Raw genomic sequence first — 27,864 nt, forward strand, 5'->3', positions numbered from 1 at the left:
AGAACAAACTCTATAAAATTGCTAATAATCATTGTTCATAATATTACATATTAATATTGTCATTATTTTCAATACTTAATATGTTTGACCAACTATGTAATTGATATATTTTTTTAAATCATTTACTGTTGATGATATTGATATCGTTCGATGATATTGTTCTAAATATGCCTATTGATATTCTATGCATTATTACTATTTGTATACCAGTTGTATGGGCCATTGCCAATTATTGTAATTGTGTTTGTGCCAATAAAATATTTGTATTTTGTATTTGTATTTGTATTAAATTGAACTATTATAAGAAATTTATTGGCTTTTCATTTTCAGAAGTGACACCCTCCCTACTTTTCAGCACAGTTCTGGCCTATATACCACTGTTTGTAATAAGAGATGCACACATAGTCCCCATTGGAATGCCGGCCAATATAAGTTACCTCTCATGTGACGTGTTCAAGTGTTGAAGTTCACTGAGCTATAAATTATGAAATTTATGATAAGCTCAAGGAACAAATTTGCATTAAAAACCTAGAGATAATGATATCGTTAACTCGATTAGGTATATATATATGCTATGACATGTAAACATTTACAAGAACAAAATTACAAATTAGAATCCAAATCTTCATCTAAACAAAACAAGTATAAATTAAGACTCCTCCTTGGGATGTGTTACCTAAGATATTGATACCAAATCAATAGTTTATTTTCTCCCAGCCATTCGAGGTTTGAGCAATGCATTATTATCTCACTTGTGTATTATCTATTGTTATGGAAAAAATATTATAAAATTGAAAGATGTCTGTCTGTCTTTGAAAATGGACGACTCACATACTTTCAAAAAATTGTATATCTTTTTTTACATGTTTGAGGATGAGGAATATGATAAGTTCAGCGTTTTTAATTATTTCTTTTTTTTTATTTTCTCTGTGTTAAAATTCAGTGGTACACACCGTATTAAACAGTTAAATACAGGTCAACCTGATTAACATTGCATTGATCATTGATTATGTGTATTCGGCTGTTCTATTTTTAATGCAGCCTCCCACTGGATGATCTCAATCACTCAGCCGCTTGAGACCGACACGATGGATTTACAAAATCTTCTTGTTGCAAGGTAATGTCAATACTCGTACACACACACACATCACAAAAAGTTAAATCATGCGTGAAGAATTAAAGGACCTTTAATCTCATAGATTTCCGATTTAATTTTCAAAGTGTTGTGTATTTTAAAGGAAATGGCCGGTACATGGTAAGGTCAAGTCATGTTTTCCAAACTGTCAAAAAAATATAATTTACACTATTTAGATTTTTTAAAATAATTTTACTGGTGCATAACATACATGTGTGTATTTTGTAGGTTGTGACAACATAATGGGATAGCATTCGTTTCAATTCTAGTAAAACAAAAATGGCCCAAAACTCTGCACACTATGAGCAGGACAAGGATGCAGTTGAACTGGACATCGAATACCAAGCTAAAAATAGAATCACGGGGACTTCCCTTCCAGTTAAAAGGGGTTCTTGGCCAATTCTCTTTGAACGTGCATCTGGAAGTTGGTGGAATCCTAAATTTGATTCTAATGATTTAGAAATAGAACAGTGGAAAAGTTACCTTCCACAGACACGGAAACGATTTCAGTATGCGCTCTTCTATATTATCATAGCGTGTATCGCTTGGTGCGTATTCTTTGGAACTACAAGAAGTGATAAGTGGACATATTTTTTAGGCGGAACTTTAGCTCTGTTGGGATTTGTAGCACTCATCCTTTGGTTTTCGTACACAACCTTCTATGAAAGATTTTGTTTATATACTTCAATAATCCTAACTGTTGTGTTGTGTGCAGCAATACTTGTGCAGTTTATATATGCACAATCAGACTTGTCAACAATGGGTAGTTTTACTGCATCGATAGAAGTGTTATTAATAATGTATGCAGTATTGCCCATGCCACTATTTGTTGCCATTGGAATAGGTGTTACACATTCAATATTATATGAAGTTCTCGTGGTGCTTCAGAATAAAGACATGCAGTCTGTAACATTTATTATTGGCAAAGTTTTGCTACATTTTTGTATTCATATCATGGGCATTCACATATTTGTCATGTCTCAAGTTACACGTCGTAGTACTTTTTGGAAAATAGGTCAGTCTGTAATGGCGAAACGAGATTTACAAATTGAAAAACAGATCAAAGAAAAAATGATCCACTCTCTCATGCCTCCGAAAGTGGCATTGGAAGTGATGGATTCACAGCGTAGTAACCCTGATGAAGAAGTTGATGATGGGAGAGAGACAAAACATAAGCATCATGAGAAGGGAGAGATCATTTTCAGACCATTTAATATGAGTTCGATGGAAAATGTTAGCATTTTGTTTGCTGATATTGTTGGTTTTACAAAAATGAGTTCAAATAAAACAGCTGAACATTTGGTAGGTCTCCTGAACGATCTCTTTGGAAGATTTGATGCCTTGTGCACTGCGTGTGGCTGTGAAAAAATTAGTACATTAGGTGATTGTTACTATTGTGTGTCTGGCTGTCCAGAACCAAAAGCAGATCATGCTCAGTGCTGTGTAGAGATGGGGCTTGGCATGATCAAAGCTATAAAGCAATTTGATAAGGATAATAATGAATCAGTCGACATGAGAGTTGGTGTTCATACTGGTACCGTTCTCTGTGGTATAGTTGGCACAAGGAGGTTTAAGTTTGACGTTTGGTCTAATGATGTCACTCTTGCTAATACCATGGAATCTTCAGGAGTTCCTGGCAAAATTCACATTTCTGATGCATCATACGATTTTTTGAAAGATGAATATGAAGTTGAAGATGGACCTGATGTTCAAGGTAATGAATCAACACACAAAAATTTAAATTTGTTTGACAGTTTACCTTCTCTTTGGTATTCGGTCAAGCGAGAGCAAATTTAAAGTAAATAAGTAAATTCAATAATTGAATTTGTACAAGTTTGGGAAGTAAACTGTTTAATGCTTTCTATCCATACTAAATTATCGGAAAACAATCAACTTTCCCCCAAAATCATGCAAATTGTATACATGTATATTTAGTTTTGCTTCTTTTGGTTGCTCATAATTGAGCGAGTACCAGGATTTCCTACATTTTACCTGTCAAAAAATTATAGAACCCAGAGTAAAAAGTGGGTAATCAGGTAATATATGTAAATGAGCAATTGCAAGTTAGAACACACAATTTGGAAGATTGAATTATAAGGAATCTCTTTTGAACGCATGAAATTTAATTTTTACATTCTAAGACAATGAAAACATGAAGACTGAAGTACAATGTATCTTTAAGCAAGTATATGTTTAGCAATGCCTTGAGGAAGGTACTTTCCCTAATGCCTTATTTTTGTGCACATGTACATTTATATATCAATTTGATGACTGTAATATTTAATACATGTACATGATAACATGTACATTTTTTTGTATAAAGAAAAGCATATCCCATATGAAACGGTAAACAACACTCTCACTCATCACCTCATCGTTTTGGTATAATAGCGTTTTAGTGTTTTTAACTTAAATTTAAAGATCTCTTTATTGGAGGCCTGAATTAACCAATATGTGATAAGAATATTAACTACATGTATACAGGTACATGTATCCTTCAGACGTCTTTATGTTTAGATTAAAAGTTACAAAATATACATGTATAATTAATGAATAAAATTGAGAATGGAAATGGGGAATGTGTCAAAGAGACAACAACCTGACCATAGAACAGACAACAGCAGAAGGTCATCAACAGGTCTTCAATGATGACAATGAACATTGATGAAGTATACATACTAGGCAATTGCAATGCAAATAATATATTATAATGAAATGAAATCAACATTGAAATTCATGATGACATTATAATCAAAGTCTAATACTGTCATTGATCACTCACTGGATTATTTGAGAAATGGGGAATGTGTCAAAGAGACAACAACCCGACCAAAAAGCAGAAAACTGCCAGAGGCCACCAATGGGTCTTCCATTCATCAAGAAAATCCTGCACCCAGAGGAGTGCTTAAGTCATGTAAAGTGGGCACTTAAACAGAAATATGTTTCAGACCTGTTGCTGTTATCTGCTCTATGGTCATGATGGTCAGGTTGTTGTCTCTTTCACACGCACATTCCCTATTTTCATTCTCACTTTTAGTATTGCTTTTTTTGTTGAAAAAGTCACATTTTTTCAATACATGTACAACTATAACAGGTTTGGTATGATCAGGGTCAAAATTTGTTTTGGTCAAATTGAAACAGTACAGCTTCAATTAAGGTTATAAAACCTTTCGAATAACTCAGTTTTAATTCATCATTGTTTAATTTTAATTTTAATTAGAGAATATTGAAAACATTTTTTTTTTAATTTGGTACATGTATTGAATATTCTCAAAAAAAAATTGAGAACTATAGTGTACATAACCATTATTACATACATGTTATAAGTGTCCATTATTATATTAGAAAATTTATTTTTCCTACATGTAATTGATTTTAATTGTAGTACTTGTACATTGTATATTAAATATGTATATGTACATTTTACAATTGCATATATTACATGTATTAGATCACTAAGAATTACAAGTATGAACATAATTTTACTACATGTATTTGTTTTGTTGGTATTGTTGTATTAATTCATACTCAGATTAAAGAAATTTAAGATCCATTGTCCATGTCATTTACAAAATGTTTTGCAAACATAAATAACTGCAAGGTCTGGTTTTAAAATACATTATGTATTGTAGGTGTTCAGTTTTAGGAATTTCATAGTACATGTAGTATAATGATAAACACGGGGAATCATGTTTAAAATATTTTCTTATTCAAGTACATGTACATGTCATTTCAATTTGTACATCATAACTTAATTGTACAAATGTCAGAATTAAATAATTCCTTCTGTAAATTATAATTAGTAATTTTTTTCCTGTGTATAAAGAAAGAAACAAAGCTAACAATTCATTGTATGTGGCCTGGATGTGAATTGTATTGTATGAAACATTTATCTTCTTGTCCTAACCATGCTAACCATGCTCCACCTATTAAAGTTATGTTGTATCATAATTCCTCCTACTGTTGATTAGTATAGATTTGTATGCATTATTGAACTGACCATGGCCTGTCAAGAGGTTTTCACCATCTTGGTCAAAAGTAAGACATTGCGGAAGCTTCATTACTTCTACAATGTATCACATCCAAATTAAAGAATTTCTATAATCAAGTCATGAATAGTTCTTATTACAAATTATATTCAATATCTTAATAAGATTCTATGGTTCACCATGATTGGACATATGTGGGAAAGTCACTGACCTACTTGACTGAACGGACTTGGTGGGATATTTTTGTTCACGGTAAAGTGATGAAAAGACTGTTGCTTTTGTTAAGGAATTGAAGTGTTGACAAAACCCATAAGAAACTTATTTTGAACCAAGGACAAGTTATTGATGAGATCAATGTAGCAGACCAATTATATATAGGTTTTATACAGATGCTTTTACATTGATTTTCTGTCTGAAAGGCTAGTAAAAAATAAGATTAAGTGAAGCTGTAATTGACAGGGGTTTTAACATTCTCAAAATCTCTTTAAAAAGTCGGTCTTTATTAGGTCCCAGGCAACCAAGTTAAGTAGAGGCACAATAATGTTTTAGACCTGTCCATCTAGTTGTCAACATGTTATTGTTGTTTTGATAGCACTTCATTTCTTGGGAGATTGCTGTCAGATTTGATTGAGGGTTTGCACTACATACTATGAAATCATTATAATTGTAGGATACCAATTTTCATGGATGTTTTTGGTAAAGATATTAAACTAAAATGTTTCAACTAATTTCAATTTCTAAATGTTCTATGTACTTTGGCAAATCCATAACTTTATCATATCCAACAAAGTACAAGTTTTTCTCAAAAAATATTTGGTACACATGGAAATAAATGACTCCCTGTACATGTACTGTTAATTATACCCCACGCAACGAAGTTGCGGAGGGTATAATGTTTGTGACCCGTCCGTCCGTCCGTCAGTCCTGTTTTTTGTCATCGCAACTCCTCTCAAACCACACAACAGAATTTCACGAAACCTTTTCAGATAATAAGGACATACTATACATGTAGTTGTGCATATCGACGGGAAATTGCGATTCAATTTTTTTCTAGGAGTTACGCCCCTTTGAACTTATTTACTTTAATGTACTACTGCAACAGTTTGTCATCGCAACTCCTCTCAAACCACACAACAGAATTTCATGAAACTTTGTAGATAATAAGGACATACTATGTAGATGTGCATATCAACAGAAAATTACGGTTCAATTTTTTTTCTAGGAGTTATGCCCCTTTGAACTTATTTGCTTCAAAGTACTTCTGCAACAGTTTGTCATCTCAACTCCTCTGAAAACACACAACAGAATTTCATGAAATTTTGTAGATAATAAGGACATACTATGTATATTGACAGGAAATTATTATTCAATATTTTTTCTTATACAATTTTTTTTTCTTATACTTATTTAATTTCTCCAATGACAATGTGGGGACGTGGGGTATGTGAGCGTGCTCACTAAGGTTCTTTAATTAATTTATTTTCAAGGGTACCAATTTTTTGTGGATTAAGGACAATTTACTTGTTCGTGGATATTTGATTTCGTGGCTTTGTGGAAGTCTGCATACAAGCCTATAGGAAATGTATCATTTGTTGAACATATAATTTGGTGGTCTACCTCTACCAATGTAATCCACAAAATTTGGTACCTAATGAATAAAAACAAATCCACACTATGCACTTTCAGATTGAAAAAAATCTCAATATTTTCTGAATTATTTTTTTTAGCTGATAAATTGACATGTAACATGTGATTGATTTAAAACATTTTGTTGCAATTAGCTTGAACAAGACCAATCAAGTTCTAACAGTAATGTCTCTCAAATCCATTAATTTCTTATAATAAATTGCTGATCGCTGTATAAATATTTGGTTTGATTTTCACACTTGAAGTATGTTTGGTTTTGGTTTTATGTAAATAAATTGTATTGCCTTGTTTTCAGATTGTTAAGTCAATCATGTAATTTTTTTAATCCCTTAGATATTTCTGACTATATGAATACATTTTACATGTGTGACATTATAACTCGAATATTATGTAGACTTTTCATTAGATTTAAACTTGAAAGTATTCAAATGGTTCTAAGAATGAAACTTATACTTTCTGCTCTAACTGCTCTAACCAGCATTTGTCCTGATTTTAAATTTTTTACATTTCTGCCATTAAACATTCTATATATATATATATATATATATATATATACAATGATATACATGATATATGCAGCATAATGCCATTATCAAATGTAACATCTACATGTATGTATATGGAAATAGAAATGTTACAATTATCATTTATTCTATATTCAGATGCAGTTCAACTATATCATGTATATATGTAGTTCTAATTTCTAAATGTATTTTAATACTATAGATAAATTAGGCTGTTAGTTTTTCTTGTTAGAATTGTTTTGAATTTGTCATTTTGGTCCTATTATAGCTTGTTATATTGTACATATATGTTTTGCTCATTGTTGAAGGCTATAAGTTGACATATATTTGCTCACTTCAACATCATTTGTTCTCTTGTACAGAAACTTGCCTCATTTATAATCACACCAAATCTTTTATATAATTGGGTATATTATATAGCACATTTTGATCAAAATCTTAAATATTTCCAAATTAATATATATTTTGCTTTATATAAATTATAAAAAAGAATATAAATTATAAAAAAAGAAGATGTGCCAATGAGACAACTCTCAACAAGAAACCAAATGACACAGAAATTAACAACTATAGGTCACTGTACAGCCTTCAACAATGAGTAAAGCCCATACTGCATAGTCAGCTATAAAAGGCCCTACATGACAATGTAAAACAATTCAAACAAGAAGACTAATGGCCTTTTTGAAGATATATATAAAGATATGTTCATTTTTATGAAGCCAAGGTGGTCGTGTGGTCTATCGCACCGGTTACAGTGCAGGCAATTTGGTGTCACGATATCTCAGTAGCATGGGTTCGAATACCGGCAAGGGAAGAACCAAACATTTGCAAAAGCAAATTTACAGATCTAACATTGTTGGGTTGATCATGTTGATGTTTAGACGAGTTGTATACATGTATATATATATATTTTATATATATATGTTAAATAGGAAAATGAAGCTTTAAATAATTCCATCACAAAACTAAGCACACCCACTGCAATAAAAAAGATCCAAATTGTCCTGGTATAATGGCATTAGACAAGTCAGTAAATGAATCTGTATATTCCTGTATCATTAGGCAGATGATAGAAGTATACATTAAGTCTCATTAAAGAAAAAGCTTTTGTTTTATATTTCTATATTTACATTTATATAAATGTCAAATAAGGAAGTAATATTGTAAATCTTATAAATGTAATTATTTTGTCTGTTTGCAGACAGTTTGATTGCTAAAAGTAATATTTATATAGCTCCAGACCAACCAGGCCTAAAAGGTTATTGTACATGAACAATTGCCATCAAGTGGTAGGCGTTGTTTGTCTATAGCTAATTTACTAATGTTATATTGAAAAGTTATCTTAAGTTTGGACAATGACCAACTCAAAAGTCCTTGTTCTTGATATATATTTGAAGTATGTGTCAAAATGTTAGATGCTGTAATACTTTTTCCAACATTGAGTCCTCTAAAATTTAACCTAAGAATTTGTATAAATATTAAATAAAGACTTGAAACTCAATTTTCCTAGGTACTGTACATGATAAAAAGATGTGCAAGGATTGCCAATGCAATGAGACAACTTAAATACATTAGAGAGCAACTGACGCAGAAATTAACAACTTTTGGTCACCTGATACTGCCATCAACATTGAGAAATGTTAGACGTTAACAATACATGAACATGATGAACTTGCAGCATTCAATAATAATTAAAAATGCATTCAGTATTTTGCATATAAAAATAAATCATTTACATCTAAATTAAATGATTTTAAAGTTGAGGTCAAAGTTATTGATTTACAAATGAGAATTGTAATTTAGACAGAACTAACTATTGTTTGCAGTTGTATGTATCAATAGTAGCACGTGTTTCAAAATGGTAACAGGTTTTCTACATACCAGTAGTAGTGACGTTATAGGTTCTAGTTAAAATAACAGTTATCTGTACTGTCATAAAAGTAAGAAAAGAGCCTATGACAAACGAAATTTTAATTTCATAAAACATAAATATGTATTGTACATTTGTACAACATTATAAGTTTACAACAAACAGTTCACCAAGAGTTTATTGTGCTCAGATTAATTCAAGAAGGCATGTATGATAGACAACAGCCAGCTTTATGTAGTGCTGTTGGGATGGGGGTCCCTTTAGAATTTAGAGTTAGAAAACTCAGTTTGACCAAAAAGTTGGCTGTAATTTTACGTACAGGTAACCATACAAGGGGGGCCTAGATATCTAAATATGCACATTGGGAGTGGGCACATTCTATGCAAAACTTTTAGCTTTTCCACAATGCTCAATTTTAAGAGACAAAGTTTGGGAAGTGGGTGGAAAAAGTTATATGCAGTATATGTGTTGGAAACCATTTCACTCACTGGAAAGGTTAATGTTTACTGTTTAACAAAAGTAACAAAATGTGATAGTAGAATGTACTACATCGGAATGATTCTTTAAACATATGGCTATTTAGTTTTACCTAGCTTGAAAATTGATATTGCAGAAATCTTCAAAGTTGAGTGTTTCCTCAAACTATGCTAAACTCATGTAATTATAAACTGCAGTCAATTTTGCTGACAGGAATGCAAAAAATATTGAGGAAAAAATTGTAAGTCTTGTTTTAAATGAAAATCAAAATATCTTCAGAGCAATCCATTAAAAGATTTTTGAGTCTTTTGAAGTGTTTTTTTTTAGCCCTTTCACACAGTATTACAGCAAAGGAAATTAAAAACATATATATGTGTATGTTATTTTCAAACATTGAAATTGAAATCTTATCCTTACATACTATTTGTTTGGCCTAATCAAGAAGCAGAGGGTAAAAAGCTAGTCAGAATGATATAGCTAATCAATAGTTATACCAGTACAAATGTTTTCTCTACTATTGACATATCCAAGTCTATTTATAGAAGCAATTTATTATTGAATTGATAAATATTGACTTTTGTTTAGTAAATCTAGATAATTGTGAATGTATTCAAATAATCATGTACTTGAATGGAGAACACTTGCCCCTGATCAAGAAGTTATAGATTTGACCTGAGATACTATTATATAGGGCTTATGATTTTGGTTTCTTTTGGCAAAGAAGAGGCTATTATTATACGACCGCAAACATTTTAATTTTTCATCGTATATTGCTATCACGTTGGCGTCGTTGTCCTGCGTCGTCTTGCGTCGTCGTCGTCATCCGAATACTTTTAGTTTTCGCACTCTAACTTTAGTAAAAGTGAATAGAAATCGATGAAATTTTGACACAAGGTTTATGACCACAAAAGGAAGGTTGGGATTGATTTTGGGAGTTTTGGTCCGAACATTTTAGGAATTAGGGGCCAAAAAGGGCCCAAATAAGCATTTTCTTGGTTTTCGCACTATAACTTTAGTTTAAGTGAATAGAAATCTATGAAATTTTGACACAAGGTTTATGACCACAAAAGGAAGGTTGGGATTGATTTTGGGAGTTTTGGTCCCAACATTTTAGGAATTAGGGGCCAAAAAAGGGCCCAAATAAGCATTATTCTTGGTTTTCGCACAATAATTTTAGTATAAGTAAATAGAAATCAGTGAAATTTAAACACAAGGTTTATGACCACAAAAGGAAGGTTGGGATTGATTTTGGGAGTTGAGGTCCCAACAGTTTAGGAATTAGGGGCCAAAAAGGGGCCCAAATAAGCATTATTCTTGGTTTTCGCACCATAACTTAAGTATAAGTAAATAGAAATCTATGAAATTTAAACACTTGTAAGGTTTATGACCATAAAAGGAAGGTTGGGTTTGATTTTGGGAGTTTTGGTCCCAACAGTTTAGGAATAAGGGGCCCAAAAGGGTCCAAAATTGAACTTTGTTTGATTTCATCAAAAATTGAATAATTGGGGTTCTTTGATATGCTAAATCTAACTGTGTATGTAGATTCTTAATTTTTGGTCCCGTTTTCAAATTGGTCTACCTTAAGATCCAAAGGGTCCAAAATTAAACTTAGTTTGATTTTAACAAAAATTGAATCCTTGGGGTTCTTTAATATGTTGAATCTAAAAATGTGCTTAGATTTTTTATTATTGGCCCAGTTTTCAAGTTGGTCCAAATCGGGGTCCAAAATTAAACTTTGTTTGATTTCATCAAAAATTGAATAATTGGGGTTCTTTGATATGCCAAATCTAACTGTGTATGTAGATTCTTAATTTTTGGTCCCGTTTTCAAATTGGTCTACATTAAAGTCCAAAGGGTCCAAAATTAAACTAAATTTGATTTTAACAAAAAGTGAATTCTTGGGCTTTTTTGATATGCTGAATCTAAACATGTACTTAGATTTTTGTTTATGGGCCCAGTTTTCAAGTTGGTTCAAATCAGGATCCAAAATTATTATATTAAGTATTGTGCAATAGCAAGAAATTTTCAATTGCACAGTATTCAGCAATAGCAAGAAATCTTCAATTGCACAGTATTGTGCAATAGCAAGAAATTTTCAATTGCTCAGTATTGTGCAATAGCAAGAAATCTTCAATTGCACAGTATTGTGCAATAGCAAATATTTTCAATTGCACAGTATTGTGCAATAGCCAGAAATTTTCAATTGATTGGAGTTATCTTTCTTTGTCCAGAATAGTAGTTGAGTCAACTTAAATCATTGTTTTATACAATATACAATGTATATTCACTTTTACTACCAACTGATAAATTTAAACAATCTTTATCATTCAGTGATAACAAGCACCTTTTGTTACATTTTAATATTTTATGATGTATTTAAATGAGTTGTTATTGTTGCAAACTCCATTAGAAATTTGAATTGAGATCAGTTTTGGAAAAAGGGAAAGGGGGATGTGAAAAAAAAGGGGGGGGGGGGGGTTAAATTTTTCTCATTTCAGATTTCATAAATAAAAAGAAAATTTCTTCAAACATTTTTTTGAGAGGATTAATATTCAACAGCAAAGTGAATTGCTCAAAGGCAAAAAAAATATTTTAAGTTCAGTAGACCACATTCATTCTGTGTCAGAAACCTATGCTGTGTCAACTATTTAATCACAATCCAAATTTAGAGCTGTATCCAGCTTGAATGTTGTGTCCATACTTGCCACAACCTTTCAGGGTTCAACCTCTGCGGTCGTATAAAGCTGCGCCCTGCGGAGCATCTGGTTTATTTCAACTTGGAATTATTTTAAATTATGATCAATTATGGAATTTGCATAAATTTTTGTGCTTGATTATTCTTTTTATAAAATTCCATGTTTATTCTGTATTTTGCAAAATTCCATGTTTATTCTGTATTTTGCACATGTTCAACACTCTCTATTACAAATAAGAATGCATATTTTCAATAGAATGTACTGTGCAGCGCACAACACTATCTATACAAAATACATTGTATGGAAAGTGTTACACATTATGCTTTGAAAATTATAATGCAGTATAAACATGGAATTCATTGAAAATTTCAAGCACAAGAAATTATGCGAATTCCATATTAAATTGAAAATAATTCCAAGTTGAAATAATAGCCTGTTTGTCTGTTATATTCTATTTCCTCAGTGTTCTCTGTTGGGTCTTGTTTAGCACCATGATTACCATGAAGACTTATGATTTTACCATGGTGCTTATTAATTGATCAGATTTATAAAAGAATGCATATTAATGTGATATTAATGTAGTTTTGGGATAACTGCTATTAAAATCTCATGGTTTTTTTTTTACTGGAGAGAACACAGTCCCATACAACAATGTTGCGAAAGTCTGTTTCATTGACCAGAATTTGAAGGTCTGTTTCATTGACCAGAATTTGAAGAGAGCATCGGCCAAAATAAGTGTTTAATACTAATGTTGCTGTTTGTTAATTATCTTGATTACGGTGCTTGTCTATTTCATTTTAAGTCTGTTTATGTTTGCATGATTTTTTGGTATTCTCTATTGAATTCGTTCATTAAGATTTGGTGCAATTTCAAGCTTGTCGTACAGGGGGTATCCAGTCATTTATAAAAAAAAAGGGGGGGGGGTCTGAACATATATCCCCGTTCAAATGCATTGATTGTCCAAAATCATTTTAGGGGGATTCCAACCCTCAGAACCCCCTTTGGATCTGCCACTGTGACATGTGATTTTGAACCTTGCGTGAACATTTAGTTGAATACTATATATATGTGCCTCTTTTGGTTTTTTTTGGTCATAGGTTGTAAACAGTAAAATCTGAATATTTTTCAAACTATTTATGTCATAATAATCATAAGTAAGCCAGTTCCAAATATCAAGTTAAAATTTAGTTAAACATAGATTAATTTTTTGTGGGCATATTGGCTTGGAGAGAAAGTAAAGATTCCATGACATTTATCTTTGACAAGGCCATACATCCCAATGTCAGTCAGAATTTGTTATAATTTATTTAATATTCTGCAACTTCAATTATTATTGAATACATGTACATGTATATGTAATACGTATATGTAATTTCTACCTAGCTAAGTTTCATTTATGGTTGAAATTTTCCATGCTTAATTTTGTGTTTTGGTTAAAATGTTTCATTTTGTAAATGTTAATAAATCGGGAATGTGGAATCTTAAAGCTAAAAAATTGCCAGAGATATACAAAAATTCAAAAAACATTTTATATAAAAGAAAAAATGTAGAATATAAATTTCTGTATGTGTTGAGTTTGGATTGGCACTCTGTATAACAGATGTTTTGATAACTGTTGAGACAGAAATTGAATAAGACACGTTGAGATGATTTATCTTCTAAACTGCTGTCTCTCTGACATCACAATTACTGATACACATTGTATATGTAGCAATATTCATTTGTATGCCTTAGCAGTATGGTAATACATTTGACATCAACCCAACATTACACAGAGACTGCATCCAACAATTAGTATCTATACTATTTGACTTGATGTTGAAACAAGAGATTTTTTCTTAATAATATGATGAACAATGAATGTTATTGATTATTTGTACATTCTCCCTTTTAGTGTACAAAAATGTACTGCTAATTTCAAAAGATGAAACTTGGTATCAAGACATGGTATTTGAAAAAAAAAATAGGCAATGACTTCATGTTACAATGCTGCAATTTAACATTTTCATGTCTATCTGTGTCAATTTATTTATGATATGCATGCAAGGTCATTCATACAGCAACATTTTCTACATGTAAAAAGAGTTCATATTCTAACTAAAAAACATTTTAGAATGAAAATTCACCAATAAAACATTTAAAAAGAATAATGGTATTATAAGTTTTTATACAACAAGCTCCATCAACTTGAATATCAGCTTGCCCTAGTGTTCTGGCAAGATATCTTTGCTGACAAAGTCAATAAGAAAAGATACCATTATTCTATCAATCTTAGGGTAATGTTGAATGTATTATTAAGCTAAAGTAATCAAATTTCATCCTTATAGATATTGTCATTCATTATGAGTTATTTTTGATTTCAGATAACAGGACATACAAAGTATTGATTGAAGATTATAATAAAGAAACCTCTCAATTTTCTGTGAGACATACAGAGAATCAAAAAGGTAATTTGCATCTGTAATAGGAAAGTATATTTAATCACGGAAGGCAACTTATATAAATAATCAGTACAAAATCAGTATCGTGAATTATTATAGCATGCAATTTGCAGTCATTCTGAAAGGTCAATTTCATTTGACTGTGGTGACATAAGATAGTCAAGTTAAGGATGTTTGCTGCTCAGTTTCAAAATAAATAACTTTTCATAAAACTAGTATGTATTGATAGGGAATAAATTGAGGAATCAAAAAAACAAAAAAATATAGGGGTCAATGTGCTTGTTTTCGAGATATTAACCATTGGAATTTTGGCGGGAAAATGTTCTCTCTTGATTTTTCATAGCTTCATCATTGACCAGTTAAAGTTCTCAAATACTATTAAAAAATAACTAAAATTTTATAAGATTTTTACAAATGACTTATAATTATACATGTAAAAGATTTATAAAAAGAAAAATGGGGGCTCAGGGGGAACATTTTTTAAGGCATTCAAATGGATAAAACCAGAGGATTCCGAAAATCTGACAAAAATTCAAAAACATGACAAGCAGACATCCTTAATTAGTTTTTTGGTCAAAACAATGAGCACTTGACTCTTTACAAGTCCAAATTAGTGTTGAAAAGACTAAGACATTCATAATTTTTAAGAAAAGGTTGAATGCATTTTTGTCTGGTAAAAATGTGAGACCTTTCAAATCATATTTTTGGTTGATGCTTATCATAAACTTATGGTTACCTACTCTGTGTGAATTAAATTTAAGTTTATTTTATATAAATAAAAACCCTTAAGAATTGATATTTTTTAAACAATTGTCTAATTAACAATTGGTGTTCTAGCAGCACAAAAAGGCAATTGTAATGCATCAAGAATGCAGGGATAAAATTTTTACAAACTCAACACTGTTGTTTGGATTGGTGATTGCAGATTTGCTTTTGATTTCAAAATATTTCTAGGTTATGGGACTTTTGAAGTTGTATTTGACGCAATACTTATACATCTAAGGCATTGTGAAGGGTATCCTCAACATTTATATCTTTAAATTAAAATTAAAATTCCTTATTTTCCTTTTAAAAGGCCCTCTCGGCATTTTGATACATTCATTCACTTTCTTACAACTCTTTTTACACTCAACCCACTCTGCTTGTTATTCTACAGAGCCATTTTATTTGCATCTAACATGTCTAATTAAATGTCTTCTGAAATAAATATCCCTTTAGCCATTTACTTAAATATTTGTCCTGAACTGACCATTTACAAGAAAATTGATAAATGCATGAATGGTTTCTACTGTGATGATTAGTAATGCAAATCAATATGATTCCTGTAATTGTTGTCATTCCATTATAGTTTAGGATCTCTGTACCATTTAAAAGTCATTAATCGGTGATAGGAAGATAGTTGTTAGTATATATTATTCAAATTGGATAAGTTGTGAATAGTTATTAAGTTACCCTGTATAATCAATGGCTATAGATTTATTATAAATCTGGTTAATATGTCTCCTTTGAGCTCAACATAAAAGATAATAGTCTGCTTCCAATTTATGCATAAAGATTAACCATTGCCTGTCAATACTTTATACTGTCAACCAGTGGCAGATCCAGAAAGGGGGGGGGGGGGTTCTGGGGGTGGGAACCCCCTTTCTTTTGGCTGATCAATGCATTTGAATGGGGACATATAGTTGGACCCCCCCCCCCCCCCCCCTTTTATCCTGGGTTGGGAGACCCCCCCCCCCCTTTTAAAATTGCTGGATCCGCCCCTGTCAACACGTGTGTTTAATTTCAATTAACTATAGGGTTGTAAATTTTCCTAGTAATGGTCAGTGATTTTCTCTATACACTATATATATAGTCACTGACCGTCTAAAATAGTCAATAGTGCTGAAAAGGGTTTAAAACATCAAACTTAGTCAGTCAATCCATACTTTCATACTACTATCTTTAGATCTGCTAGATTTCCCAATATGGTTTGACATGTAACTTTGATGTCAGTTCATTTAAATTAAAACCTATGGTAATATCAGGGATGCATGTTGTATTCTTTTAATAGCTTGTAGTCCTTTGACAGAGTATAAATACAACTTATCATAACTTGTTAGGAGATGCAGGATTTTGAAAAAGGGGGATCCCTGCAAGCCAACCTTATTAACTTAAAATGGAGTGATATTTGTAAAATGTGTATGCATTTATCATATTTGAAGCTCTGAATGGGGAAGACTGGGCCCCTGACCCTCTCCTGAATCTGCATCTGCTTTTATAAACTTTTCCTGTGATGGCTGTGAGGTATAGCTTTTAGAAAAAAAAAGTCAGTGCCAGTCTGTTATTATGCTAGGACTTATCATAGTGTAAACTCTATGTCTAAATATAGACCTTTCTATTTAAGTCAGGTTAATATAAAATTAAAGAAGGACAGGATATTCTACTAACATAGTGTAGGAGTTTGTCAAATTAAACAGTTTTCAAACAGACAACATACCCTGTGATTTATTGTCGATCCTTCGACTTTAGTCGAAAAAGCGAGACTAAGCGATCCTACATTCCGTCGTCGTCGGCGTCGTCGGCGGCGTCAACAAATATTCACTCTGTGGTTAAAGTTTTTGAAATTTTAATAACTTTCTTAAACTATACTGGATTTCTACCAAACTTTGACAGAAGCTTGTTTATGATCATAAGGTAGTATCCAAAAGTAAATTTTGTAAAAATAAAATTCCATTTTTTCCGTATTTTACTATAAATGGACTTAGTTTTTTCTGCGAGGAAACAAAACATTCACTCTGTAGTTAAAGTTTTTAGAATTTTAATAACTTTCTCAAATTATCCTGGGTTTGTACTAAACTTGCACAGAAGCTTGTTTATGATCATAAGGTAGTATCCAAAAGTAAATTTTGTAAAAATAAAATTCCATTTTTTCCGTATTTTACTATAAATGGACTTAGTTTTTTCTGCGAGGAAACAAAACATTCACTCTGTAGTTAAAGTTTTTAGAATTTTAATAACTTTCTCAAATTATCCTGGGTTTGTACTAAACTTGCACAGAAGCTTGTTTATGATCATAAGATAATATCCAGAAGTAAATTTTGAAAAAATAAAATTCCATTTTTTCCATATTTTACTTATAAATGGACTTAGTTTTTTCTGCGGAGAAACATTACATTCACTCTGTGGTTAAAGTTTTTAGAACTTTCTTAAACTATCCTGGGTTTGTACCAAATTTGGACAGAAGCTTGTTTATGATCATAAGATAGTATCCAGAAGTAAATTTTGTAAATAAATAAATCCATTTTTTCCATATTTTACTTTTAAATGGACTTAGTTTTTCTCCAGGGAACCATTACATTCACTCTGTGGTTAAAGTTTTAAAAATTTTAATAACTTTCTTAAACTATCCTGGGTTTGTACCAAACTTGGACAGAAGCTTATTTATGATCATAATATTGTATCCAGAAGTAAAGTTTGTAAAAAGATTACTCAGTTTTTTCTGTAATTTACTTTTAAATGGACTTAGATTTTCTTGCAATCATAAAACAGTACATGTAACAAGAGGAATATTTTTATTGATTTTTTCCCTCATTGTTGTTGAGTCTGCAATTTACAGCAAAAATAGGCGAGACACTGGGTTCCGCGGAACCCTTACAAATTTTTTTTATAAATAAACATTTCCATCGATTTTAAGTAACAATAAATACCTAGTGTAACTTATAACAACTGTGGGGTATTTTCATCTTGTATATAAATGTCTTTTTTGGTTAATTCTGTATGGAACTAGAACAACTGAATAGTATGTATATATACATGTAAGATATAATTGTCTTTGTTTCTTAGTTTTGTCTGTAACTAGAACAACTACGTGGAATGTATATATTCATGATATTACCGTCTTTGTTACTTAATTCTGCCTGACAGTAACATACTACATGCTTACACCACAGACAAATTCCTCTTTATAATGAGCATGATGAGAAAACCAGAAAATCAACTTCTTCATTCTTGTACTGTCCATGATGTAATAAGTTTTCTCTATAGGGTTGGGGTGGGGGGGGGGGGGGGGTGGCAAATATAGTAGATTTAACATTTCAGATTTGCCTAGACTTGCAAACTTGAAATTATAAAAAAAATATATATTCTTGTTCTGAAGCAATTGAAGTCTTTCTTATTAATTTTTTAGAAGTTTTGGTCGGCAAAGTTCAAAAAAAAAGATTGACAGTAAAGTTTTATTTCTTTTCTTATACTAACAAGACATTCTTGATTTCAGTTATAAAGACTTATTTTATAAGTAAACCAAAGAAAAGATTGAAAGCCATCAGTCCTAAAGCTTCTAGTGGAGATTTGGAGAAGGAAGGAGAGACAGAAAATGTTACTGTTGAGATTGAACAGATTGGTATCTCTGGTGCATCAGGGGAAGGAGGGGTAAGTAACCAGTGTATAATGGTTTATTATATTCTGCTTAATATCCAGTGGCAGATATATTTATCTAACTCAAGAGTGTTTTAAGGGAAAGGAGGGTGAATGTTGTAGCTTGTGTTATTTGTTGGGTGTGCACATGCTTTGCCAATCTAAAATATTAAAATTTAAAATTGATGAAAAACAATGAAAATCACGATATTTTACAAAATATTTAAATTTGAAATGTGAAATTTGTTTTTATTTTCTGAAAAACTTGTGTTTCAGTCTAGTTACAACAAATTTATGTATATATTTTCAGTTTATAGTATTTTTATTAGTACAGATAAGTGCCTTACTCATTAAAGAAATTTTTTCTCAGATTTGTTGCGTTCTCTATAGATACAAATGTTCAACTATTTTAAAAGAATTCAACCAGAAGTATTTTAGAAAATAAAATAAAAAAAAGTTAAAAGTTCAACAAGCCAAAATGTAATTGCAAATTCAAATGCAACAATTTTGTAACGTTCATTTTAATTGGATTAAGCCATTTATTTACATGGCATCAATTGACAATTGATGCTATCGGACGTACCCGCAAGCGCAGATGGGATATGACAAATATTAAATACACGTTTTAACGTTGTTTTCAGTTAGTTTCATTAGAATGGAGATAATACTACTGTATTTTAAGCTCCAACGGCATAAATTGGGGATTTGATGGTTGCAAATACCTGTTTACTGTCTCCGCTAACGAGTCGCCAGTAAACTTAATTTGCGACCATCAAATCCCTAATTGATGCCGTCAGAGCTTAAAATACAATACAGTTATCTCCTAAATTTAACTAATATCTATGACTAAGCCCATTTATCAAATCCTTCACACAACTATTATGTATTCAACCATAAAATATCTTAATAGACCTAGATACATGAAATCCAATGATTGTATGAAATTGCAAATGAATCCATGGAAAAGTTTATCATCAATTTAAATTTTTCTCACAATATAACATCTCCTATTTGTTATTTTTTTCTGGCAGAAGGTAGACAACTCTTATCTTCAAAATGTTTGATAACATCTGACATGATTTTCAGATATATATCTTTTTAATATTAAAAAAAGTTCTGTTATATCACTTGTTTCTATTCTATAAAATATATATGTTCCTTGAATAAAAAACAAATTGTGATTATTTTACAATAACATCCTCCGACTTTCAATTTAAGGCTAGGATTTTTTATTTGTGGGTTACATATCTTGACCTAATTTTCATAATTTTCATAATTATCATGCATTTTTATACCACCTGATCCTATAAAATTCATTATTCCTGAAATATAGATTAAACAAATTTGCGTAGGTGTTTACCTTCAAATTATGTGCTTGTCAACATCAATGGAAATGATTACACAGCAAGAACTGTGTTTGGATTCTGTTTTGAAAAATACCAATAGCAGCTGGTCTGGAAATTTTGTTCACCCAAATAAATTATGGAATAAAACCTATTAAAAAATTCCAACAAATGTCATTGTCATAGAAAACAGAAATGTAAAGATACAGACGATGACCAAACAACTGAAGATTTCCTGTATCATAGGTTGCAAAAATTAGGTTGTACCAGGGCTTCCAGAAAATATTTGAGCCAGCGGGACATTTTATATCTGATCCCGATTTTAATCCCTTTAAAAGACTAAGTCACAAAAGGGAATCGTGGAAATCATGTACAATTGGCCATCGGACCAGCCATCCCAATGATTGACATTAGATTTAAAAAAAAAACGATATTAAACTTTACTTTGATATTAATTTGATGTTCTGGTGTAAACTGTTAAATTGGCAGCACATGTCTGTCATGTCATGTCTGTCGAAGACTCTTTATTTGTGCAAAATGACATTGTAAACAACTTTTACTTTCGTTTTTAAATCACATTTCCTTAAACCAGATGTTGACTTGACAATGGTAAAACATGGATCAGAACAGAAACGGATACGTAAAATCCGTGTACGTTTTCAAAGCAAGACTGAGTGAAGAAACTCTTTTCACATTATTTCTTCAACAATATACTTAAAACGAACGTTTGATTGACAGGTGTCAATGATAATTTTAGCGTTTTTTAAGAAATGTAGGATGCAGAATTAAATTTCACACCTGTGTTCTAGTTTGTACAACGTAGTTCTGACGATATTTCATTTAAAACCTTTTAATTTTTTTTTCATGAAATCATGTTTATAAAGGTATTTCTTAACCTTGTGTTAAAGTAGTCTCAGATTTGGGTAAAAATAATAAAGCCTATAAAAGGCTATATCAATTTTTGTAAACATCATATGATGCCTTTTCCATTTTTCTGTTGTGATGACATACACTGCATGTTTGAGACAGCCAATCCAAAATGTTTTGATCTAGAATTTTATATAATATATTGAAAAAATATCATAACAAACTTTTTCTAACAAAGTTGAAGTACACAGTAAACATTTAATATTAATTTCTTTTTTGACTGACCAAACTTTTCTCATTAAAATCTGTAAAGTAAGAAATTAAAAATCTTATCTTACAACGAGTGTACGTGTATTAATATTGTACAAAATCTTATTTTACAGGAGGCCAAAGAGAAACTAGGATCCAGACTATCAAATCATTTTGATTCTAAGGTTAGCTGAGATTGCCTAATAAGATATTAACCGACTTCAGTTTCACCTGCAAAATTTGTGCATTTTTAAACTGTTAAACCTTTAAGATTGAAGATTTTGTTCAAATCAGATGGGTATTAGGTTTTAGGAAGTATGGGAGTATTACAACACACAAATATACTTTATTACCTACAGGCTAATTTTAACAAATACAATAAATAGGTTTATCGCTATTTTGTGCATTTTTCCTTTGATCTTTTTTGTGATAAGTTTTCATATCATGCTACTCGCTTGAGATGGAAAATCATCCCTCAGAGACTAAGGAGACACGTGGCGTTGCTAATGAAATTGACATGAAATTGACATTGTCGTCATAGGTAAATAGCGATAAACAGATTATCATTGGTCATCTCAACTCAATTGCTTTTCTCGCTTTCGCCGTTCTGGCTCAAGTGAGAAAATCAATCTCGTTGAGATGATCAACGATAATCTATAAGTACATCACCTTTTTGTTTTAAGCTGCAGGTTAAAAAATTTCAAACCCTGTTAGGATTATATAAAGAAAAGTACTGTGATGGGACTAGAGTAAATATATAGATGCAAATTTGTGTTCACAGAACTTATTTTTTAGCTACATTTACTTGACAAGAAGAATTATTTTTTGTAAAAAAAACTTATTTAAGTTATAAAAGAATACCTTAAAAGTTTTTTAATCGTAAAAAATCTGCATACCTGTAAGGAAAGTTTTCACAAAAAAAATAATTTGAAGATTAACTTCATTAAAATGAAAAACCTTAAAAGGTTTTCAATTTATAATTACCTTGTGAGATTCCATGGTTAAAGAGAGGCAGAAGGTACAGAAGAGACATTCAAATTCATAAGTCTAAAACAAACTGACAGTGCCATGACAAAAAAAACAAAAAAAAACAAAAAAAAAACAATAAAGACAAACAGCAGTATATAAAACATATTACACAAAACTGGAGATAGAGCATCAAGAACCTCTACCAGAAACCGAGGGTCGTCTCTGGTGATTTAGAGGTTTAATACATAGTGTAAAAGATCAAAGGGTCGTCTCTGGTGATTTAGAGGTTTAATACATAGTGTAAAAGATCAAAGGGTCATCTCTGGTGATTTAGAGGTTTAATACATAGTAGTGTTGAGATCTCACAAACATGTTTAACCCCGCCGCATTTTTGCGCCTGTCCCAAGTCAGGAGCCTCTGGCCTTTGTTAGTCTTGTATTATCTTAATTTTAGTTTCTTGTGTACAATTTGGAAATTAGTATGGCGTTCATTATCACTGAACAAGTATATATTTGTTTAGGGGCCAGCTGAAGGACGCCTCTGGGTGCGGGAATTTCTCGCTACATTGAAGACCTGTTGGTGACCTTCTGCTGTTGTTTTTTTCAATGGTCGGGTTGTTGTCTCTTTGGCACATTCCCCATTTCCATTCTCAATTTTATAGTGTAAAAGATCAAAACATTTGGTATAAATCAACAAATGGTCTAAATAGGTCAATCCACAGGATTCATTTTATTTGTAAAGATGTATACTAACTATTATACATGTGGTATGTTATATTTGCAGGGTGCTGACCAGAATGGTGTATCTCCCACAGAACTTCTCTATCGTAGACATTCTATTTTTTATACATGTTGCTTGTTATATTTGCAGGGTGCTGACGTGAATGGTGTATCTCCTACAGAACTTCTCCATCGTAGACACAGCAGTGGATATTATGATGCTAGTGAACAGTCCTTAGATAAAATTGGTAGGGGTGGTTAGTAAATCTGGTATCATAGATGTGTATCCAAAGAATTAGAAATTCTCCTTTCACAAGACTAATGCCTTGAATTTTCATTTTAATCAGTCCAATTTATAAAGGATATTTAACTGAAGAACAATAACAGAATAGACCTTTAACTTGCATGATTTGATAATACTGATGGTCCTTAGTTAAAGAAAGCTTGACTTGAATTTTGGTCTATACAAATTCCTACCTAATTATTGTTTTTATTATATCCCCACTAACTAAAGTACTGAGCGTTGTGTTTATGCAATCCTTTTTTGTGTAGATCTACAATTCTTCGTAAATAAGTTCCTGGATGCTGTTATAAATGGAAGTTTCCTGAGAATTTTAAGTATCTAATTACATTTTATGGAACATGTTGTGTATTTTGCACATCCTGTCTATATTTTATCCAAATGAGATTTTTAGATTCTCCCATCAAAACTGACATAGTCATATCTACAAAAGAGCATTCAAACCTCAAAAGCCTAAACAGAATGACTAAAAAGTGGACAAGGCCTTTTTTTATGGCCCCGCAACGAACCACAACAAACCATTATACAGATTATTTTTTCTAAATGCCTTCAGATAATGGGCTGATTTTTGATATGTGAGTTAACCATGATGAGTTACAGATCAAGTTTAAGTTTTGTTCCGCTCCACTAATTTTTTGCCGAAATTACAGGCTTTGGACTTTGAGACATTGTTGAAAATCATAGTTATACAGACTTTTTTTCTAAATGCCTTCAGATATTGGGCTGATTTTTGGTATGTGAGTTAACCATGATGAGTTACAGATCATCTTTAAGTTTCGTTCCGCTTTGGTAATTTTTGATGAAATTACGGGCTTTGGACTTTGATAAATTATTGAAAATCAGTTTTACAGATTTTTTTTCTATACACCTCCAGATTTTGAGCTGATTTTTGATATGTGAGATCATTGATTGTGTCCACATGTGTTATTGAAATTGCAGATTTTTAAACTGTTTGGGACGGGCCATTTGTGTGGCTTTGACACATCTAGTTCTCTGAGGCCTATAAAAAGCAGTTGCAACTTTTTTAGTATGCATGATTTAAATGTATACTGTGGATTCATTATTATTTGTGGGATACTTATTTTGGTGAATTTCATGTACCCAATATAGGTGAAACACAAAATTTAAATTTAAAAAAAAAAAACACGTCTTTCTATAGTATAGTTTTTTTTTGCAGACTATGATAAAACCACATAAATATCCACAAATGTACATTTTCCTCTAACCAAGAAAATTGGTACCCATGAGAATAAATTGATCCATAGTATTGGAACTTACAGTGATCAGGATGATCTATTGTTCAAATTTAATTGCATTGGCCTAGTGGTCTTAGTTGTCGAACCACTGTATCTCTAGCCTGGTAACACTTCAGGTTTCGAGTTTGAATCCTGCCTGTGTCTCCATCCAATCTTAATTGATTAAGATCAGTTTTTCAATGAAGGATTATGGTAATCTCCGGGCACTCCTGCTTCCACCACCTAATAAAACTAAATATAAAAAAGAAGATGTGGTATGATTGCCAATGAGACAACTATCCACAAAAGACCAAAATGACACAGACATTAACAACTATAGGTCACCGTACAGCCTTCAACAATGAGCAAAGCCCATACCACATAGTCAGCTATAAAAGGCCCCAATAAGATACCACAGAATAGCACAGTAGTGCTGAAAGTGGTGTTAGACACCAATCAAACCACCAAATAGATTGATCATTCCTAGTTTATCCATTAACATTGGTATCAACTGTAGATTGGATTACTATTACTGTAAATTCATTATTGTGAAATATCGTTAGGATTTTTATCATTTTGAAAAATTGAAACAGAATATATATAGGTTTCACAGAAAACTTTCATTATGCTTAAATTTTTATCAGTAGCATTTTTTTGTTTTCGTCTTTTCTTGAAAATGTAATGTTCAACAATAGCAATAACAATAATAAATGCACACACAAAGTTCTGAATTTACTGTACATTACAACTTCGTACTTTATTTGGCCTTTTTAACTTTTTTGGATTCGAGTGTCACTGAGGAGTCTTTTATAGACAAAACGCGCATCTGGCGTATATATAAAATTTAGACCTGGTATCTATGATGAGTTTATTTACCTTTATATTACTGATTGGGTTTACATGAAAGTTTTTTTAATTGAGATTTAAATAACTTTACCAAATTATTTTTTTTTTTAGAGGAAATAAAGGATCCAGCCATGATGCCTATGAATGATACTTGGCAGCATCGGATTGAAATGCACAAAATAAATGATCAGCAGATCATCAACTGTCTACAAGTGGATATCAAAAACAAAGAATTGTTTTACCGTCCTCCCATTAATCAACTTACTCTTAGTTTTCTCAAAAATGATCTGGAACATGCATATAGGAATCGATATGACGAAGATTTGAAGTACCAGAACACTGTTTCTTCTCCACGATACCATGCTTTGTTAGAAACAGTTGTATCATTCATTATATTCACTCTGATATCAATCTGTTGCTTCATTATCTTCAACAGGAATATAGCATGGATCACAGTTTTTATTGTCTCATTATTAATTGAAGTGTTGGCATTAGTGCATACATTCACTGATATTAAATGCCATGAAAAGAAAGTAGCTGACTGTCCAAGTTGCGTACATTTTCTGTCTGGCTGGTATTGCCGTAACTTAGTCGGAGCTGTTTTAGCCAGTATACCCGTAATAGCAGTCTATTCTAATATGTCGTGTGAGCTAGTGCTTAGTTCAATGCTTCAAGACCGTTTCTTCTGCTATTGCATAGTGATGGCCATGTTACATTATTGTAACTTTACTATGCTGAGTTCCTGGATGAAGTCTATGTTAGCTGCATTAGCTGGGTTAACATTACTGATTCTGCTGGGTGTAGAGTTGTGTGTCATACCACAGCCAGTATCAACCACAATGTCAGTAATTCTAAATGTGACGGGTAATGCTACCATGCCACCATACCTAGATGCAACCAAATATTCAACTTATCTTTTTTCTGGTCACCATAAACTTATTTTTGAGTTAATTCTAGATATATTACTGTTGTTTTTACTTATCTGGTTTCTAAACCGAGAATTTGAGATTAGTTATCGTGTCAGTTTCCATGGGGATTCTGGCGCTGCTAAGGCTAAGCAGCAAATGAAAGAAAATAAGGAACAAGCTGATTGGTTACTCCACAATATTATTCCTCAGCATGTCTCAGAGCAACTCAAAACCACGTCTAAATTCTCCAAAAACCATAAAGATGTAGGAGTCATATTTGCAACTATAGTTAACTTCAATGAATTCTACGATGAATCTTATCAGGGTGGACGTGAATATCTCAGAGTCTTGAATGAACTTGTTAGTGATTATGAAGATCTCTTAGATGATAAACGTTTTAAAGATGTAGAGAAAATAAAGACAATTACCAGTACATTTATGGCAGCATCAGGCTTGAACGATGTAAGTCGTGCCCAAAACAAACATCCATTCGGCCATTTACTGGCGCTGATGGAATTCTGTATAGAAATGCAAAATGTGGTCCAAAGGTTTAACGATAGTATATTTAATTTTGACTTCATACTGAATATAGGATATAATTTTGGAGAGGTAACCTCTGGCGTAATCGGTACAACTAAACTATTGTACGATATTTGGGGGGATACAGTAAACATTTCAAGTAGGATGTACTCTACAGGAGTGATGGGTAGGATCCAAGTTCCATCCAAAACTATTGAAATCCTTGGAGATTTTTTTGAATTTGAAGAACGTGGTTCAATACAGGTAAAAGGCAAAGGTGAAATGAAAGTTGCGCTCCTTGTGGAAAAGAAAGAGGGAGTTCAATGGGAGTGAAGGAAGGTTATAGTTAATACTGTCTACTTCAATCTTTGACAGTTCAGTGATATATAAAGCCAGTGGATTGTTTGAATACACAGTACTTTTATCTTTTAGTATAATTGATTTTTAATTTGAATTTTATGCTGATGTAACCATTTTATTAACTAAGGCAAAATAGAAAAAAAGCTTGAGTGTTTTCATTTGGTATGTAATGCTTTTATTAGAGTTTCCTTTTGAGTTTGAGTGTGAAACTAACCATGCATTAAAACAAATAGTGTCTATCAACCCAATTTTAACCCACATCAACAGAAACTGGTTATATTTTTTTTTTTGCTGAAACTTGTGTTTTTTAATATTTTTACAAATACAGTCGACTCTCGTTATGTCGAAGTCAGCCGGACCAGAGAAATATTTCGAGA

The 27,864-nt window shown here is 31.7% G+C and overlaps 1 protein-coding gene across 3 annotated transcripts; it reads left to right on the forward strand.

Annotated features, from left to right (window-relative positions):
- Window positions 1-1,008: 1,008 nt before the first annotated feature.
- Window positions 1,009-27,806, forward strand: LOC143042567 (adenylate cyclase type 9-like). Of its 3 annotated transcripts, none has more exons than XM_076214967.1 (7): window positions 1,009-1,117; window positions 1,364-2,849; window positions 14,702-14,785; window positions 19,032-19,186; window positions 21,765-21,815; window positions 23,470-23,575; window positions 25,812-27,806. In XM_076214967.1, exons 2-7 carry the CDS (start codon window positions 1,415-1,417, stop codon window positions 27,458-27,460), a joined length of 3,480 nt encoding a protein of 1,159 aa, XP_076071082.1. In that variant the 5' UTR covers window positions 1,009-1,117; window positions 1,364-1,414; the 3' UTR covers window positions 27,461-27,806. The 3 variants fall into 3 exon arrangements, with proteins under 3 accessions (XP_076071082.1, XP_076071084.1, XP_076071083.1); XM_076214969.1 differs by having other exon boundaries at window positions 1,011-1,117; window positions 23,470-23,566; XM_076214968.1 differs by lacking the exon at window positions 1,009-1,117 and adding an exon at window positions 1,155-1,255.
- Window positions 27,807-27,864: the final 58 nt, after the last annotated feature.

This window comes from Mytilus galloprovincialis, chromosome 8 (genome assembly GCF_965363235.1).
Source record: "Mytilus galloprovincialis chromosome 8, xbMytGall1.hap1.1, whole genome shotgun sequence".
Classification (NCBI taxonomy): domain Eukaryota; kingdom Metazoa; phylum Mollusca; class Bivalvia; order Mytilida; family Mytilidae; genus Mytilus; species Mytilus galloprovincialis.